The sequence below is a fragment of the Amphiprion ocellaris genome, chromosome 17 (genome assembly GCF_022539595.1).
Source record: "Amphiprion ocellaris isolate individual 3 ecotype Okinawa chromosome 17, ASM2253959v1, whole genome shotgun sequence".
NCBI lineage: Eukaryota > Metazoa > Chordata > Actinopteri > Pomacentridae > Amphiprion > Amphiprion ocellaris.
Window position 1 is genome coordinate 20,577,180 of NC_072782.1, and position 14,925 is coordinate 20,592,104.

The 14,925-nt window shown below is 41.3% G+C and overlaps 1 protein-coding gene across 1 annotated transcript; it reads right to left on the reverse strand.

Annotated features, from left to right (window-relative positions):
- Nucleotides 1–540: 540 nt before the first annotated feature.
- Nucleotides 541–4,433, reverse strand: mrps24 (mitochondrial ribosomal protein S24). Its single transcript, XM_023286076.3, has 4 exons — nt 4,230–4,433; nt 2,661–2,738; nt 2,300–2,411; nt 541–1,087 (listed from the first exon to the last, which is right to left on the reverse strand). The coding sequence occupies exons 1-4, from the start codon at nt 4,269–4,271 to the stop codon at nt 804–806; spliced, it is 516 nt and encodes a 171-aa protein (XP_023141844.1). The 5' UTR covers nt 4,272–4,433; the 3' UTR covers nt 541–803.
- Between the last annotated feature and the right edge of the window lie 10,492 nt (nt 4,434–14,925).

Below are 14,925 nucleotides of genomic sequence, written 5' to 3' on the forward strand. Positions count from 1 at the left end.
CCAATGAAATATAGAGTGTGCGATTTTTTTTGGATGGGCAGTGTACAATTTGCACTCATTTTTGTTATTTTATGAACTTTCAAAAATATAAATTATAAAAATCTTTCAATTTCACATTTCTTGGTTTCCACTTTCTTGTCCACAAGTAAACCAGTTCGTGTTTGGAAGATAATTTCTTAACAACAGTGCCTATAAACTTTGAATTTAACATGTTTTGTTGCTAATTATTTTGTATTTGTATGATATAGTCTACAGTTACAGTTAATGATAAGCTTGTTTCACAAGTAAACAAACTAGACAGCAGTATTCACACACCAGAAGTCAGTTAATGTGACTATAAATGTGCAGTTTTTGACAACAGTTGTATTTTTGCTGCTGTGTTTTCTTAACATTAAACATTACAGAAGCATGATTTGGATTTCTGTCTGCTTAAGGTATACCATAGTGTGTTATAAACTATTTGTAATGAGTTTATATTCTGCTTATAATGCAGTAAGTGAATTTTCTTTTTTTTCAAAGAGTTACAAAAACAACCTGAGGTATCTTATATGATCCCAGACAGATTATTTATTTCAAAGCAGGAGCATGAAGTAAATTTACTGATTTATCTGATCATTTTACTTACATTTTATGAAACAACTGTCTGCTGTGGAAGTACAAATGTGGCTCACTTTAGTTTTTCCAATGATCAATGGCTTCTTCGAACGCCAGTAATGAAATAAATAAGTTCATTTCACTGAAACCTGTTGGTAGGAATGGTTGTGTTGCAGTTACCCCCTATGATTATTATCAGCACATTTCCATCAGATGTACTTGTACACAGCTTTGTCCTGCAGGGTCTGGATCTCTAACTTCACAGGGCATTTGTACAAGTGTGACAACAGCCACTCCGAGTAGCCGATCAAGAAGTAAATTTTCTGTGGTATCATCTTCTGCAGCATTATAGTGCACACAATGAGCACGTTGCCACGCCTTTTCAGCACAATCTCATTGGCCAGGCAGCCATGGAAGGTTCCGAACATGAACCTCCGGATGAAGACGTCCTCCACAGTGCGGTCAGCCGCCCCCTCTTCACCTTTGAGGTTACCTGTGAGGAAGAGGAGAGACTTGCTGAGATATGATGCAAGTGATGGATGGTGATGTGTGACCGAAAGTCTGAAAAACATGTATTCATGTGGCTCCTAGATTATGTAGCAGATAAATCTCAGAATCAGCTGTTTGGAGAAGGTGTGTTGCTTTCTACAGATTTTGAAACTAAGTTGCATCATAAGAAGAAACTTCACAGATATTCTTGTCACTAATCTCAGACATACACAGGAAATAACGGTGCATCAATTACTCATATATTTACTAATTTTCAGTGGAAACAAAATTTGTATGTACTCAGAGTTATGAGTTGACAAGTGCTTTTAAGTAATGAGAGATGTGTCTGTTCTACAGCAAAGATCAGAAATTCCTCCTGAGGAATGGAGTTACAGTGAGAAGACACATCTTGTTCTCTAAGGAATGTAGGTCTCAGAGTTTCCAGATCGATATAGAACACTGATGATGGGTAAAACTTACACAACTATAGGCACTAATGTTCAAAAGTTTGGGGTCACCCAGACAATTTCATGTTTTCCATGAAAACTCACACTTTTATTCATGTGCTAACTTAATTGCACAAGGGTTTTCTAATCATCAATTAGCCTTTCAACACCATTAGCTAACACAATGTAGCATTAGAACACAGGAGTGATGGTTGCTGGAAATGTTCCTCTGTACCCCTATGTAGATATTCCATTAAAAATCAGCCGTTTCCAGCTAGAATAGTCATTTACCACATTAACAATGTCTAGACTGTATTTCTGATTCATTTAATGTTATCTTCATTGAAAAAAAAGCTTTTCTTTCAAAAATAAGGATATTTCTAAGTGACCCCAAACTTTTGAAGAGTAGTACATACTATTAATACTTTGAAGTGGGGAAAAAAAAAAAAAAAAAAAAGCAGAAGGCGAAACAAGTCTGTCTAAGAAAAAGTTTGGGACGATTCAATCAGTTTATTCTTCAGTGTCAATGAGAGGTGAGATTTTATCAGTTTTACTATCTGTGGCCAACATTAGCCAGAAGGGCTAGAAGTTTAGCACTACTTGACAACAGCATCGCCTGCTCTGAGCATGATAGTCATAACTATACAAGTTTCAACATGTAAATATCAAACGTGTTTGATACTACAGGGACAGCCCCACAAATTAATCAACAGTTAAAATAAGACTAAGTTCCAGCCTTATTAAAACTGTGTTGAAATGACTTTGCTTACTGGTGTGCTGTGACAGCCATCCTTTGCAGTGGCCGATGTGATGAGGATGAAGTGCTTGCTCGTAGGTCAAAGGTTTGTTTCCCTTCCCTATTCGGATACGAGCGGCTCGATTCTGGAAGAGAAACGCAAAAAGAAGAATAAATGTTAGTAAAATAGAAGTCCCAAATAAACATAATAGAGCTGCTCAGCTGTCAAGCCAAGCAGCCGATAGTATTACCGTTTGATACATGACCAACTGTTGCTAAAGTAAACAATGTTATTCCAATACCATATAAAAATTAAATCATTATTATGTCTGATATAGATTTTTAGGCTAAAGAAGATACATAGGACAACACGATGTGTGGAGCACAGTGTTTACCTTGCAGCATGCTGCAGTGACATGGAGACCTCGGAGTCCAGAGGAGCTGCATAATAAACTGGACCGGGCTAAGGTGCTCTGAAAATCAGACAACCGTCAGATTAATACAAGTGCAGAAAACTGGCCTGTATGAGAGTCAGTACTTTAAACAGCTGTGAGTGTCCATCACACTTTTTATGCATTACGGTACAAAAGTTTAGGGAATTTAAATTCGTATTCATCAGGAGGCTCCTTTTTTTCTTTTCCCTTCAGGGGTTGCCACAGCGAATCATCTGCGCTACTCTAACCCTATCCTCTGCATCCTCTTCTTTCACACCAACTAACTTCATGTCCTCTTTCATTACATCCATAAACCTCCTCTCAGCAAAATTCTGCATCCTTCTACCAAAATATTCACTATTCCATGTCCAAACCATTTCAATCTGGCCTCTCTGGCAACATGTGCTGTCCTTCTGATGAACTCACAGTCTTTATCTCTACTTCCTCTAACCTCACCCGTTTAATCTAAATCCCACACAACTCTGAGTGATGGCCTAAGAAGCAAGTTCAACATAGCCAGGTTTTGTGTTAGCTTGAATCCTAAAATCCCACCAGAGATAATAGTGATCACCGCAGTGGTTACCAGCTTTCTTTGTTAATCAGGTTTTCCTCTTCAGACTCAGACAGTGCATGTTCACATAATAGGTGCCGTTTACTGCTAGATGCGACTCTTCTGCACAAAACTGACTAATGTTGTGCCGCATACTTTCATCAGAAAGGAAATGGTTGTTATAATGAAGAGCTGTGAATTTTTACGATACGATTAAAAGTGCTGCTACTGTAAATAATGCTAGAGGGTCATTGCGATAGAAAAGTGTTCACAGCGTAGGTTAATATACATATTTAACACGACAGCTGCACAGTAAGGCTCTGAAACTTTCAACTTCATTCATTTAAACGTGATCTTGAAGATTTGCACTTACGTCTGACATTGCATTATAAAAAAGGGAATTGAATATTATCTGTAATGTTTATGAATACATTTTTCAATCTGTGTTCTATAACCTGCAGTACCAAGCAGTGTAAAACAGACTTAGTAGCAAATCATAAAAACACATAAATGCAATTGTAGCATCAGGTTTAGAGATTAAACGTTATTTCCTCATTTGAGCGGCTGATTCACTCGTAGAAAACATGATCAGAAAAAGAACCGGTGAGAGGGAGACATTTCTTACAGCTGATTTACATCTCAGAATCTAGACAGAAACTCCTACAGAGCAGGTCAGAAATACAACTAAATATTATTTGTGCGGGGAAAAAAATATATCACCGATAAGAATGAAGGCCAAAATGTACTTTGCGTGTAGTTACAAATTCACACACATTTAGGTTACATCTATGAGACGCATTAGGAAACATGAGCTGCTACTCGGGTATCAAACGTTCAGCCACATTAGTCACTAGCTAGCTTCTAAATTAACACGTTCCGAAAGCTTAGGGCTAAATTAACGAAAGCATAACGATATCTACAATATCAACACGGATTCACGGGACTCTGTTAAACGTTACAGTTTTAAATAATTTCCATACCAGCAGCCTCACAGTCCTTGCGCTGCTCAAGGACGCCGCCATGTTTTCTTCAACGTCCAACGTGGAATGCTAATCTCTAATCTCTCTTATTTTCCATCAACGTTATAATTTCATTAAACAGCTCAGACTTTCTGTGAACGTTGTTATGATTATAACTCTTGTCACAAAGACAAAATTCGGGATTTCTTTTGGAAATTGTAGCTGTAAAGTGGAACTGTTTATTCGACAGACTGGTATTTGTTTCCACCGGAAGACTTATGGGTTGTACCAAGCAGAAATAAGAAAATAAAACAGTAGTAGCTTTCACTAAACATGTTTATTTTTTTTAAATGAAATATATTACTCGCAAATATTTGCGCAAAACCTAGTCTGCTATTTTTTTATTTAAACAATTTTAAAATGGACATTCTCTCAAGTGTATAACATAGGTAAATCCAAACAACAACAGCTTATCTTGTGCTTTTGTTTGTTTGAGAGGATTACATGCTCATGTGGAAATGCAGTTATATGCAATATAAAGGTTAGACTGTGCTGTATTAAAAACTGTTTCATCCTGTGGCAATATGAAAACAGTGTAATATTTTATTCACCATTTTGTTATTCCTTTTTAAAACATTTTAATCACTTTTATACTGTTTTTCTTTCTTCATTCCCATTTGTCTGTCCTGTTTACACTTTGGCGAGTTCATTTAAAGCTTCCTATTAATTTCAAAATAAATATCTTTGTTTTAAGGTGAGACACTCCAAACGAAATCTCCATTCAATGAATTTTCTGTCAAACTTGTGCTATGAAAACATTCAAAGCACATATTTAGTTGTTCAGTTTTTTATTTTTATTTTTTCTAGAAACCTTTTCCTCAGTAGAGATAGAGGGTACTCCAAACTTTCCATTTTGTAAGCCTTAAAAGTTGATGCTCACCAATCCAGGGCTGTGGGTCAGGCGGCTTACAATTTTGTACTGTTCTTATATTTTCCTGTTCTGATATTTTGCTGTCTTCTGTGCCACAACATCACCACAACGGCAGGACAGTTATCAGTCGGCTTTTATTCCAGTTTGGCAGCACAACGTTTTTCTGGCGCGCCCTCTCACGGCGTCCCCCATTCAAAAAGGTCGTACCAGAAACAACATGAAACCGGAACAAATATATGGGACACTAAGTATGGCAATAAGGAAACCCAAAAACAATAAACTATCAAATACTTAAAATAATCTGTGAAATAAGATTCAAGACACAACATAACCCCCAAAATAATGAACAAAATAAAGTAAATGTAAATTAACATAATCATACCTAAATCCATTGTTAGTCTTCCTCTGCCACAGATGAAATGTCCACATTTCAATGAAAGACCTCAAAGGCATGAAAAAGGCACAACATGACCGATATAAACAGGTAAACAGGCCTTGTATAACCCTGTAAACAATATAGCAGATGCAGACATCCGCAATGAATGTTCATCGTTTCCTTAGTCAAGTACGATTTTTTTAGTTTTGTAGAACATCATTAACCAGAAAATACACAGAAAACTGTACCATACCAGTGCTACGTGCTGAGCTTTGAGCTGCATCTGCAAATGCACGTGTCAGGCGTGAAGACAGATAAGCAGCATAAGCCGCAGGCGTACCTGGCGTAGGTGAGGTCACTGTTGGACTACAGTTCAATATAACGTCCAGTGGCAAGTTAAGTTCCCTGCCGTGTACCAGGAAGAATGGGGAAAACCCTGTGCTGGAATGTACACTAGAGTTATATGCAAGTTCCACTTGTGGAAGAAACTGATCCCATTCACCACCAGTTTGTGCTATGTACTTAGCCAGTTGGTCTTTCAGAGTCCTGTTCAGTCTCTCCACCATGCCATCTGATTGTGCATGGTATGGGGTGGTGCGTGTTTTGGTTATTCCCAGCAACTGACACAGACAGTTTGAATTGGACGTTGTCAAACACCTGTTTGACAACGTCCAATTCAAACTGTCTACCCTGGTCTGTGTGAATCGACTTGGGCACACCATGGTGTCTGACATAGTCCTCAAAAATTATTTTTGCTACTGTAAGGGCACGTTGGTCTTTCATTGGAAACAGGTTTGCATAGCGTGTAAAATAGTCTGTAATGACCAAAGCATACCTATTGCCCTGAGATGTAACAGGTAACTCAGTGATATCAGCAGCAACTTTCTGAAAGGGTCTGTCTGCTTGGATAGGCTGAAGCGGGGCACGTTCATGGGGTACAGGAGAACCTCGTTTTTGACAAGGGAGGCACTCAGTACAAAAAGTGTGCACGTCCCGAGCAATGTAAGGCCAGTAACAGATACGTCTAGCTCTCTGAAGTGTGCGTTCCGCATTTAAATATCCACTTAACTGACTCCCATGTAAGGCAGCTAAGGCTGTGGGTACAAGTACTTTTGGAAGAACAACTTGAAAGTTCACAGGTGAGTTAGGACTCCGCTTAGTCTTTCTACAGAGAATCCCATGTCTAATGGGGAGGTTGGGATACTCATGCCACAGTTTTCTCAATGAAGGGGAGGATTTCCTCAGTTTACCAATCGGGGGCCTACTTTCACTGTCTTTTACCCAGGAAATGACTGTAATAAGACACTCATCATTCTGTTGCTGTTGTTGTAAGTGCTCAGTGTCAATAGACAGTGTACTGCTGATGTCCTGAGTTAGACTGTCATGTGTGTCAGTGTCTGCAGCGGTATGTGTGTCAGTGACAGCCACAGTAACACCCTGTTCAGTTTTGTCAATATTGTCTGTACTGGGACGTCTGGACAAGGCATCAGCGTTAGCATGCTGTCTACCTTTCCGATGTGTGATAGAGTAGTCATAGACGTCCAGTTCCAGGATCCATCTACTGCATCTGCCTGTGGGTTCATTGTCCACTGTGGTTTTCTTCAGGCTTAGTAGGGGCTTGTGGTCTGTGATCACAACGAAGGAACTGCCTAAAAGAAAGTGTTTAAAGTGTCTCACAGACCAAACAACTGCAAACAGTTCACGATCAAAAGTTGACTATTTCCTTTCTGAAGGATTTAGGGTGTGGCTCGCATAGGCAATAACATGTTCTTTATTGTTCTGTCTCTGGGCTAACACTGCCCCTATGCCCTCCAGTGATGCATCAGTGTATAGCAAGAAGGGTTGCGAAAAGCTAGGATGTGCCACAACTGGTGGGTTAGTAAGAGCATGTTTCAGTGACTGAAAAGCATCCTCACACTCAACTGTCCATCTAAAAGTAGCACCTTTATGAGTCAGTGAGTGAAGTGGAGCAGCAATGATAGGAAAGTTTTTAACAAACCTACGATAGTAGTCCAACAAATGCTCTCACTTCTGTGACAGTCCTAGGAGATGGCCACTTGCATACCTTTTCCAGGTTCGTCACATCTGGCTGGAGTCCATGGCTGGAGACAACATGTCCAAGAAAAGTCACTTCGGTTTGGGCCAGGTGACATTTCTTCGCTTTTAGTTTAAGACCAGCCGATCTGAACTGGTCAGAAACTTCACCAAGGATCTTGAGGTGGTCGCTGAAGGTTCGGCTAAAGACTAGCACATCATCTAAATAGACTAGGCAGTCCTTCCAATGCAAGCCGTGAAGGACTAATTCCATTAGTCTCTAGAATGTTGGGGGGGGCATTTGTCAGTCCCATTGGCATAACTTTGAACTGATAGAGACCACTCCCAGTGTTGAATGCTGTCTTCTCTCTGTCCTGTGGTTCGAGCTCAACCTGCCAATATCCACTTGACAAGTCCATGGTGCTGAACCAACAGGAGCCTGACAGACTGTCGAGTGCCTCTGCTGGATGTGGCAGGGGATATGAGTCTTTGATAGTGGCTGTGTGAGGAGTGAGGAGAACAATGCGTGTTGGAGCGCGTGAATAAACGCACAGCGGCTAGGATTTAGAATTTCACCCCCCGGGACATTCTATTCAATAGGATCAACCAAGGATCATTTAAACACTCTCAAGGCACACACAGGTTCATAATCACTCGGGCGAGAGACGTGTTCCAAAAAAAAATATCTTTATTTAATTAAAATTAATATTGTAATTATTGTATTATTGTATTATTATTATAAGTAAGGGTCAAGGCCACCAGGTTAAAATAGGAAAATAGAAAAACTCAACTTAAATATTAAAGGGGTAGGTCGGCTTACCATGGCGGCAGGCAAAAATCAGAAAATCAAAGAGAAAAGGGGTCCAAAAATAATCCCACACCTGTGACACGACACACCAACGAAAAAGGGGACTCGTGAAACCACCACCAGGGAGTGGACTGCCGCCGAGGCTCGCCGAACCTGCACAAAAGAAACAAATTATTAGTAAGTCTAACTTAACAGAAGCCTGGTGACCAGACCGATACACATAATCATAAAACACACACACACACACACACACACACACACACACACACACACACACACACACACACACACACACACACACACACACACACACACACACACACACACACACTCACTCACTCACTCACTCACTCACTCACTCACTCACTCACTCCACAGAACAATAGTTAAAACTCATATACAATATGAGGCAATATAATAGCATTACAAAGCCTAAGGCTTTAGTGCCGAAAGTGCAGTGCAATAAAACTACTACGCTGAAGCAAAGAGCCACAGAGAGAGCAAGCCCACATAACAAGTCGACAAGAGAGCTGAATAGAGAGCCAAAACAGCCGTAGAAAAACACAAAAGCCGAAATGGCCGTAGGAAAAGAGCCGAAACAGCCGTAGGAAAAGAGCTGAAACAGCAGCCAGTCCAGGGAAGCGGTGGCGTCCGACAGGCCACACGCTTAGCTGCAGCCTATAGAAGGTAGACAATTAAACAAGCATAATTATCATTCGATGACTGTTCACCTGCGTTTCATTGATCACCTCCCCCGTTAGAGCGATACATACCTGATTAGCTGTGGTGCAGCGTGACAGCAAGCAGGCGCAGGAGACCCACCAACAACTGCGGCAGTTATGCTGCAGCAACCACACAACCAAATCAGGGACCAGTTAACACACCAGATAACACAAGGCTAGGCGATATGGCCTAAAAAAAAAAAAATCTCAGATTTTTTCGCAAAAAATCCCGATTCACGATTTATCCAATTTTTTCTTTTACCCCTACCTAATCTCTGCACGCTGGAGTCCACTCTACTTTATGCAAATGAGCTGCAGCCCTCTCCGGTTAAACACACCGGATCGCAGCTGGAAATGCGCCGCATGTGGCATGCTGGTCCAGTTGCGGTGCGTTTTTACCTGGAGAGGGCTGCAGCTCATTTGCATAAAGTAGACTGACTTCTACTTTATGCAAATTGCATGCGGCGTGCGGAGATTCCACGCATCGTTAAACTGTCCTCAAACTTCTAAACTAGGCGTTGGTGACATAAAACGAGGACAGATTCAGCTACTGCAGATTATTTCTCACTTCAAATGCTTTCAGAAATACTTTTCTCTGATGTGTTTTTTGAAATAAAAGGGAAAGTCTGCGGCCGAGCCGCTGTGTTTATCCGACTTGTCTGCAGGACTGTCCAGCTGAAAGCTCAGTCACGTGACCATGTAGCTGCCTGCTGTTGCTCAGCACTGTCATGTGACCATGTTGTGGTTCGCTCGTGACCACCCACCGTCCGTGCGATTTTGAGATGCGGTGCGTTGCCGTGCGGGAAAATCACATCTAGTAGACACGTGCCTTTAGATCTGCACCGTTCGCCAACATGTTGTTTGTGTATCAAGCGCGGGGGGAGGGGGGCGCGCACTCTGAACTACGGGAACCCAGCAGGCAGGCGCTGGTGGCGGATGTTGATGAGAAAATCGATTACTATAAAAACAAATCGACATTAAGTACAAACTCGAATTAATCGATAAAATCGATTTATCGCCCAGCCCTACACAAGACAGACAACTTTAGCTTACCCCGCCGATACGGATGCACCCACGGCATGCTGAGCGGAGCGACCCGTCTCCCAGCATCACAGCCGTCGCTATGCAACAGAGCGGAAAAAAAAAACGTCACTATGTGCGCTGCACATTACAGAAAGTTAAATGGAAAAGCCCATTACCTGTACCAGCGGTGTTACGTGCGCCCCGATTTACCACGCCAGATCCAGCACGCCCGGCTGCAATCACCTCCACGAGGAGAGCTCAGAGCGGAAAGCATGAGACTGAGGTGAAGCCACCCACCTGTGTATATATACAGTGGCGCCGGATGCTGCACTGCTGTCACAGCGGCGATTGAATCGGCACAGTGCCATACAGCGGCCAGGAAGGAGAAACCATCCGGCTACAGCTGCATTTAGCTTTCTGTAGTCAATGCAGACGCCCTGTTCCAGGAGCTGTTGGACTTGCCTGTCGATCTCTGCTCGGATGTTTGGGGAGGCCCGGTACGCTCTCTGCTTGATCGGGGGAGTGTCACCAGTCCTGATGCTGTGCTTAACTCGGTCTGTTCGCCCATAGTCATGGTCATGTGCACTAAACACGTCACAGTAAGATAAAAGTAAAGCCTGGAGCTTTTGTCTCTGCTCAGTTGTTAAAACTGAGTCATTTAGGTTAACATCTGGCAACAACTGCTGTGTAGATGGCTCAACATGGGTAGTAACTGCATCTACATTGGTCTCAGCTATGCAGTAGTCATCATCACTGTCCTGGCCTAGGGGCTAAAAATCCAGCACACTTAGTTTAGTGTCACTGGGTATGTTTAAGTCAGAGGTAGTTGGATTCATAACTCTAACATATGTAAAACCTGCTTGAACTGGAGCCACAGTACGTGCAGCCAGTAAGCAGTGGGAACTGGGTGGCCCTGGTTTAATAACACCAGTATAGTCCATGTTATAGTCAGGCATGCCAATGGTCGGTTGTACTTGAGCTGGAACAGTCATTTGTGACAAGGCAGGCACTGAGAGTGGGGTCACAGTAATGGCATTGCAACTTAAAGGGGCTGTTTCTGTAGCGCACAAAAGTGGAACACTTGCACGGTTACCCACTTTGAGAACACCTTCTTTCAGATCTAAGACAGCAAAATGTGCAAGTAAGAAGTCCCAGCCTAATATGACAGGCTGTGTAACATTCCTGACAACCTGGACTGTGTGTGTAAACATCTCACTGCCTAGCCTCACATTCATAGAGAGAGGTGCTTAGGTTGTCTAAGTAGTCACCCGTCACAGCTCTAGGGACAACTTGAGGTCACTGTAGTATTTTAGTTCTCAGAGAAGGGATGGACAATCGAAAGGCTTCACTAATCAGAGAGATGTCTGAGCCAGAATCGATGTATACTTTTGTAGCCACATTTTCAATAATGGCCAGTACATTGCGTGTGAATGCCCTAGGTTTGGAGTGCTGTACACGTTTAGTCTGGGCCTCGCCACTAGAAGCAGACACTTGGCCCTCAGCGCCTGCTACCAATCGTTTCCCTGTTTGTGGTAGTCTTCCCTAAAGGTCACATGCTGATCTCTGTCATATTGTCTTTGTCTATCCCTGCCTGAGCGTGCAGATGGGGACCAGTGTCTACCTGAGTCATAATTAGAGTCACGGTCATAGTCACGACATGGTGAAGACCTGTTACCACGATAAGGAGGGTGCCATCTCTCTGGGCTGCGGGGTCTGGAGCGTCTCTCATAGCCGTAGGTACGGTCCTGGTGGCGAGGTGAAGATGATGGTCCACATGAATGTTGACAGCAGGGGTAGTCCGGAGAAGCTTTAGTCACTGTGGGACCTGCTGAACCGGTTGTAGGTGAGGGTAGTTGAGCGGGTGTCTCGAACAGCAGACACTGATGGAGTGCGTCGATACCTCTCTCTGCTGCGATCACCTCTGGAGTAATCAGAGCGTTCATCACGTCTGGAATGGCTCACATTATGTTTTTATGAAACAACATGCAGCTTCAGAGTCTGAACATCTTTGGAAAGCTGTTATTGCATGCATCAAAAAGTTCATCAGAGCGGTTTGTCTGGTTCTTTTCATTTTTTATGGACACCATAGCAGACAGTGGCTCTTCTCTGGATACTTGGGGTGTAGCATACAGTGTGGTACTCACTGAGGAAGGAGGTGGAAGGAGTCTCAGAGCCTCTTGGGCACATTCACATTTGCATGCCACTGCCAGAGCCTGTTCCAATGTAGCTGCACCATGCTCATGACATTTTGATTGAAGAACAGGGTCAAGTCTGGCAACAAATCTTCTGAAACATTCCATGGCAATAGCTGCCTCGCCATAGTTGGGAAAAGCTTCCATTACTAGCCTTGTGATTTCTGCAGCATAAACTTCTAATGGTTCTTTGGGCAGGCGTTGTCTTGCATTAACAAAAGTTTGGAAATGAAGCAAAAATTCCTTCCTGCCAAAAACATCATTGAGTTTTGCCACACATTGTTCGTAGTCTTGCTGTACTTGTGGCGAAAGTGATAACCAGTATGCTAACGCATCTCCACTAAGGCGAGTGGGAAGTATTGTAGCAATATCTGGCTGCTGTCCATCTGTGAAGGCTTTAACTGCCAGCTCCAAGCTGCTTTTCCAAAGAGTAAAATTTTCTTTGTCCTTATCGTCGCCTTGAAAACATGGCGGCAATTCCACTCGGTAGTGAAATACTGTCTTTGATGTATCCTGCGGGGCTGCCGCGCCCACCGGAGCATCGCCATTAGCGCTGGAGTTGTCCTCAACTCCTCCAGCCATTGCCTGCTGCTGCTGCTGCTGCTGCAACATGAAAATACTGTCCAACTAAAACGGCCAGGTAGAAACTCTGGGTGTGCACAAAAAGATATCCGTAGAAAATATTCTTGTATCGCCCGGGCAAGTTTTCCACTGACGTAGCTAGTTGACTGCCGTGGCTAATTAGCATCGACGAAGATGAGCAAAAACACCGCTACCACCAGTCTGTAAGCCTTAAAAGTTGATGCTCACCTCTCCAGGGCTGTGGGTCAGGCGGCTTACAATTTAGTACTGTTCTTATATTTTCCTGTTCTGATATTTTGCTGTCTTCTGTGCTATAACATCACCACAACGGCAGGACAGTTTTCAGTCAGCTTTTATTCCAGCTTGGCAGCACAACGTTTTTCTCGCGCGCCCTCTCACGGCGTCCCCCATTCAAAAAGGTCATACTAGAGACAACATGAAACCGGAAAAAATATATGGGACACTAAGTATGGCAATACGGTATGGAGTCACAGGAGTGCCACAATAAAATATAAATAAATAAATAAATGTGGAAATATAAAGAGAAATAAATAAATAAATAAATGTGGAAATATAAAGAGAAATAAATAAATATGAAGAGAAATAAATAAATAAATAAATAAATTTTAAAAAAGGAAAATTTTGTCTTTGCTTTTCCCTTTTCTTTTTTTTCTTTTTTTTTTCTCCTCATTTTGTCATTGTCTTTTCCGTTTTGCATTTGCCTTTTCCTTTTGGCACTCCTCAGTCCACCAAGTAAAAACAAAGACAAAAGACTGCTTTCACTTGGTGGACTGAGCTGTCAATCAAATGGCTCTGGGCGGGGCTTTCTGTCCAGGGTGGGTAGTCCTGATCACAGGATTCCTGCCTGATGCCAGCTCCTAGCACGGCTGAAGTCAAGTGATGGCACTGTGGCACTTCGGCTAATTCTACCAGCAGACACTGAAAGGGCTCTGATAGTTCGGTAAGTTAATGTTTATTTTCTTATTGGTGCCAGTTTTAATGCACTTCATATACACCTGTAGTGTCAGATATAATTTGTACGGTGCACTCCAGATGTCGATGGAGTTTATTTGTGTGTGTTGACCAGAGAAGAGAGGTAGTATCCAGTAAATATTAGCTTTAATGTGAATTAGCAATGCTAACCGAGCTAGCTGCTCAGTCATAGCCTGATTAAAGCTAACATAGCATTAAGCTAACGTAGCATTAAGCTAACGATGTTTGTGTTGTGTTTCATGTAAACAGCTGAAGTGTGTTGTGTCAGTGTAATGTGGTACATTTAGTTAATAAAACTGTCAGTGGAGATGCTGGTTCACATTAATGTAACATTTAGAAAACATAAATGTGATGAAAACAGTGAGGTTAAGGGTCTGTGTTGCAAGCAAAGACAAAATTTTCATTTTTATTTATTGATTTTTTAAATTTCTCTTTATATTTCCAAATTTATTTATTTATTTCTCTTTATATGTATTTATTTCTCTTTATATTTATTTATTTCTCTTTATATTTCCACATTTATTTATTTATTTCTCTTTACATTCCTACATTTATTTATTTATTTCTCTTTATATTTCCACATTTATTTATCTATTTCTCTTTATATTTCCACATTTATTTATTTATTTATATTTTATTGTGGCACTCCTGTGACTCCATAATAAGGAAACCCAAAACAATAAACTATCAAATACTTAAAATAATCTGTGAAATAAAATTCAAGACGCAGCATAAATAAACCCCAAAATAATGAACCAAATAAAGTAAATGTAAATTAACATAATCATACCTAAATCCATTGTTACAATTTTATTGCACAAAATGTGTAGAAAATATTTTTTTTGTTCTGGCTGTTTTCTAAATTATGAAAGAATACAAATTATTTTGTAAAAATATTTCACTCTAATATTTCACCAAATAAAACAAAATATTTCTTTTCTTTAAAAAAAAAAAGAATCAAATAGTTTTAAGTTTTATTCAAAGCTGAAATAAATATCAGCTAGGGAAGTATCCTGTTGAAATCTGCGCTTTTATGTTGAAAACACAACATCGGAA

Bases quoted from the DNA above. Each gene is read 5' to 3' on its own strand.
- mrps24 (XM_023286076.3), bottom strand. From the start codon at position 4,271: ATGGCGGCGTCCTTGAGCAGCGCAAGGACTGTGAGGCTGCTG. The intron at 2,739-4,229 runs GTATGGAAATTA...TCTGATTTTCAG, and splicing joins CAAGGACTGTGAGGCTGCTG to AGCACCTTAGCCCGGTCCAG. The intron at 2,412-2,660 runs GTAAACACTGTG...TTTCTCTTCCAG, and splicing joins TCACTGCAGCATGCTGCAAG to AATCGAGCCGCTCGTATCCG.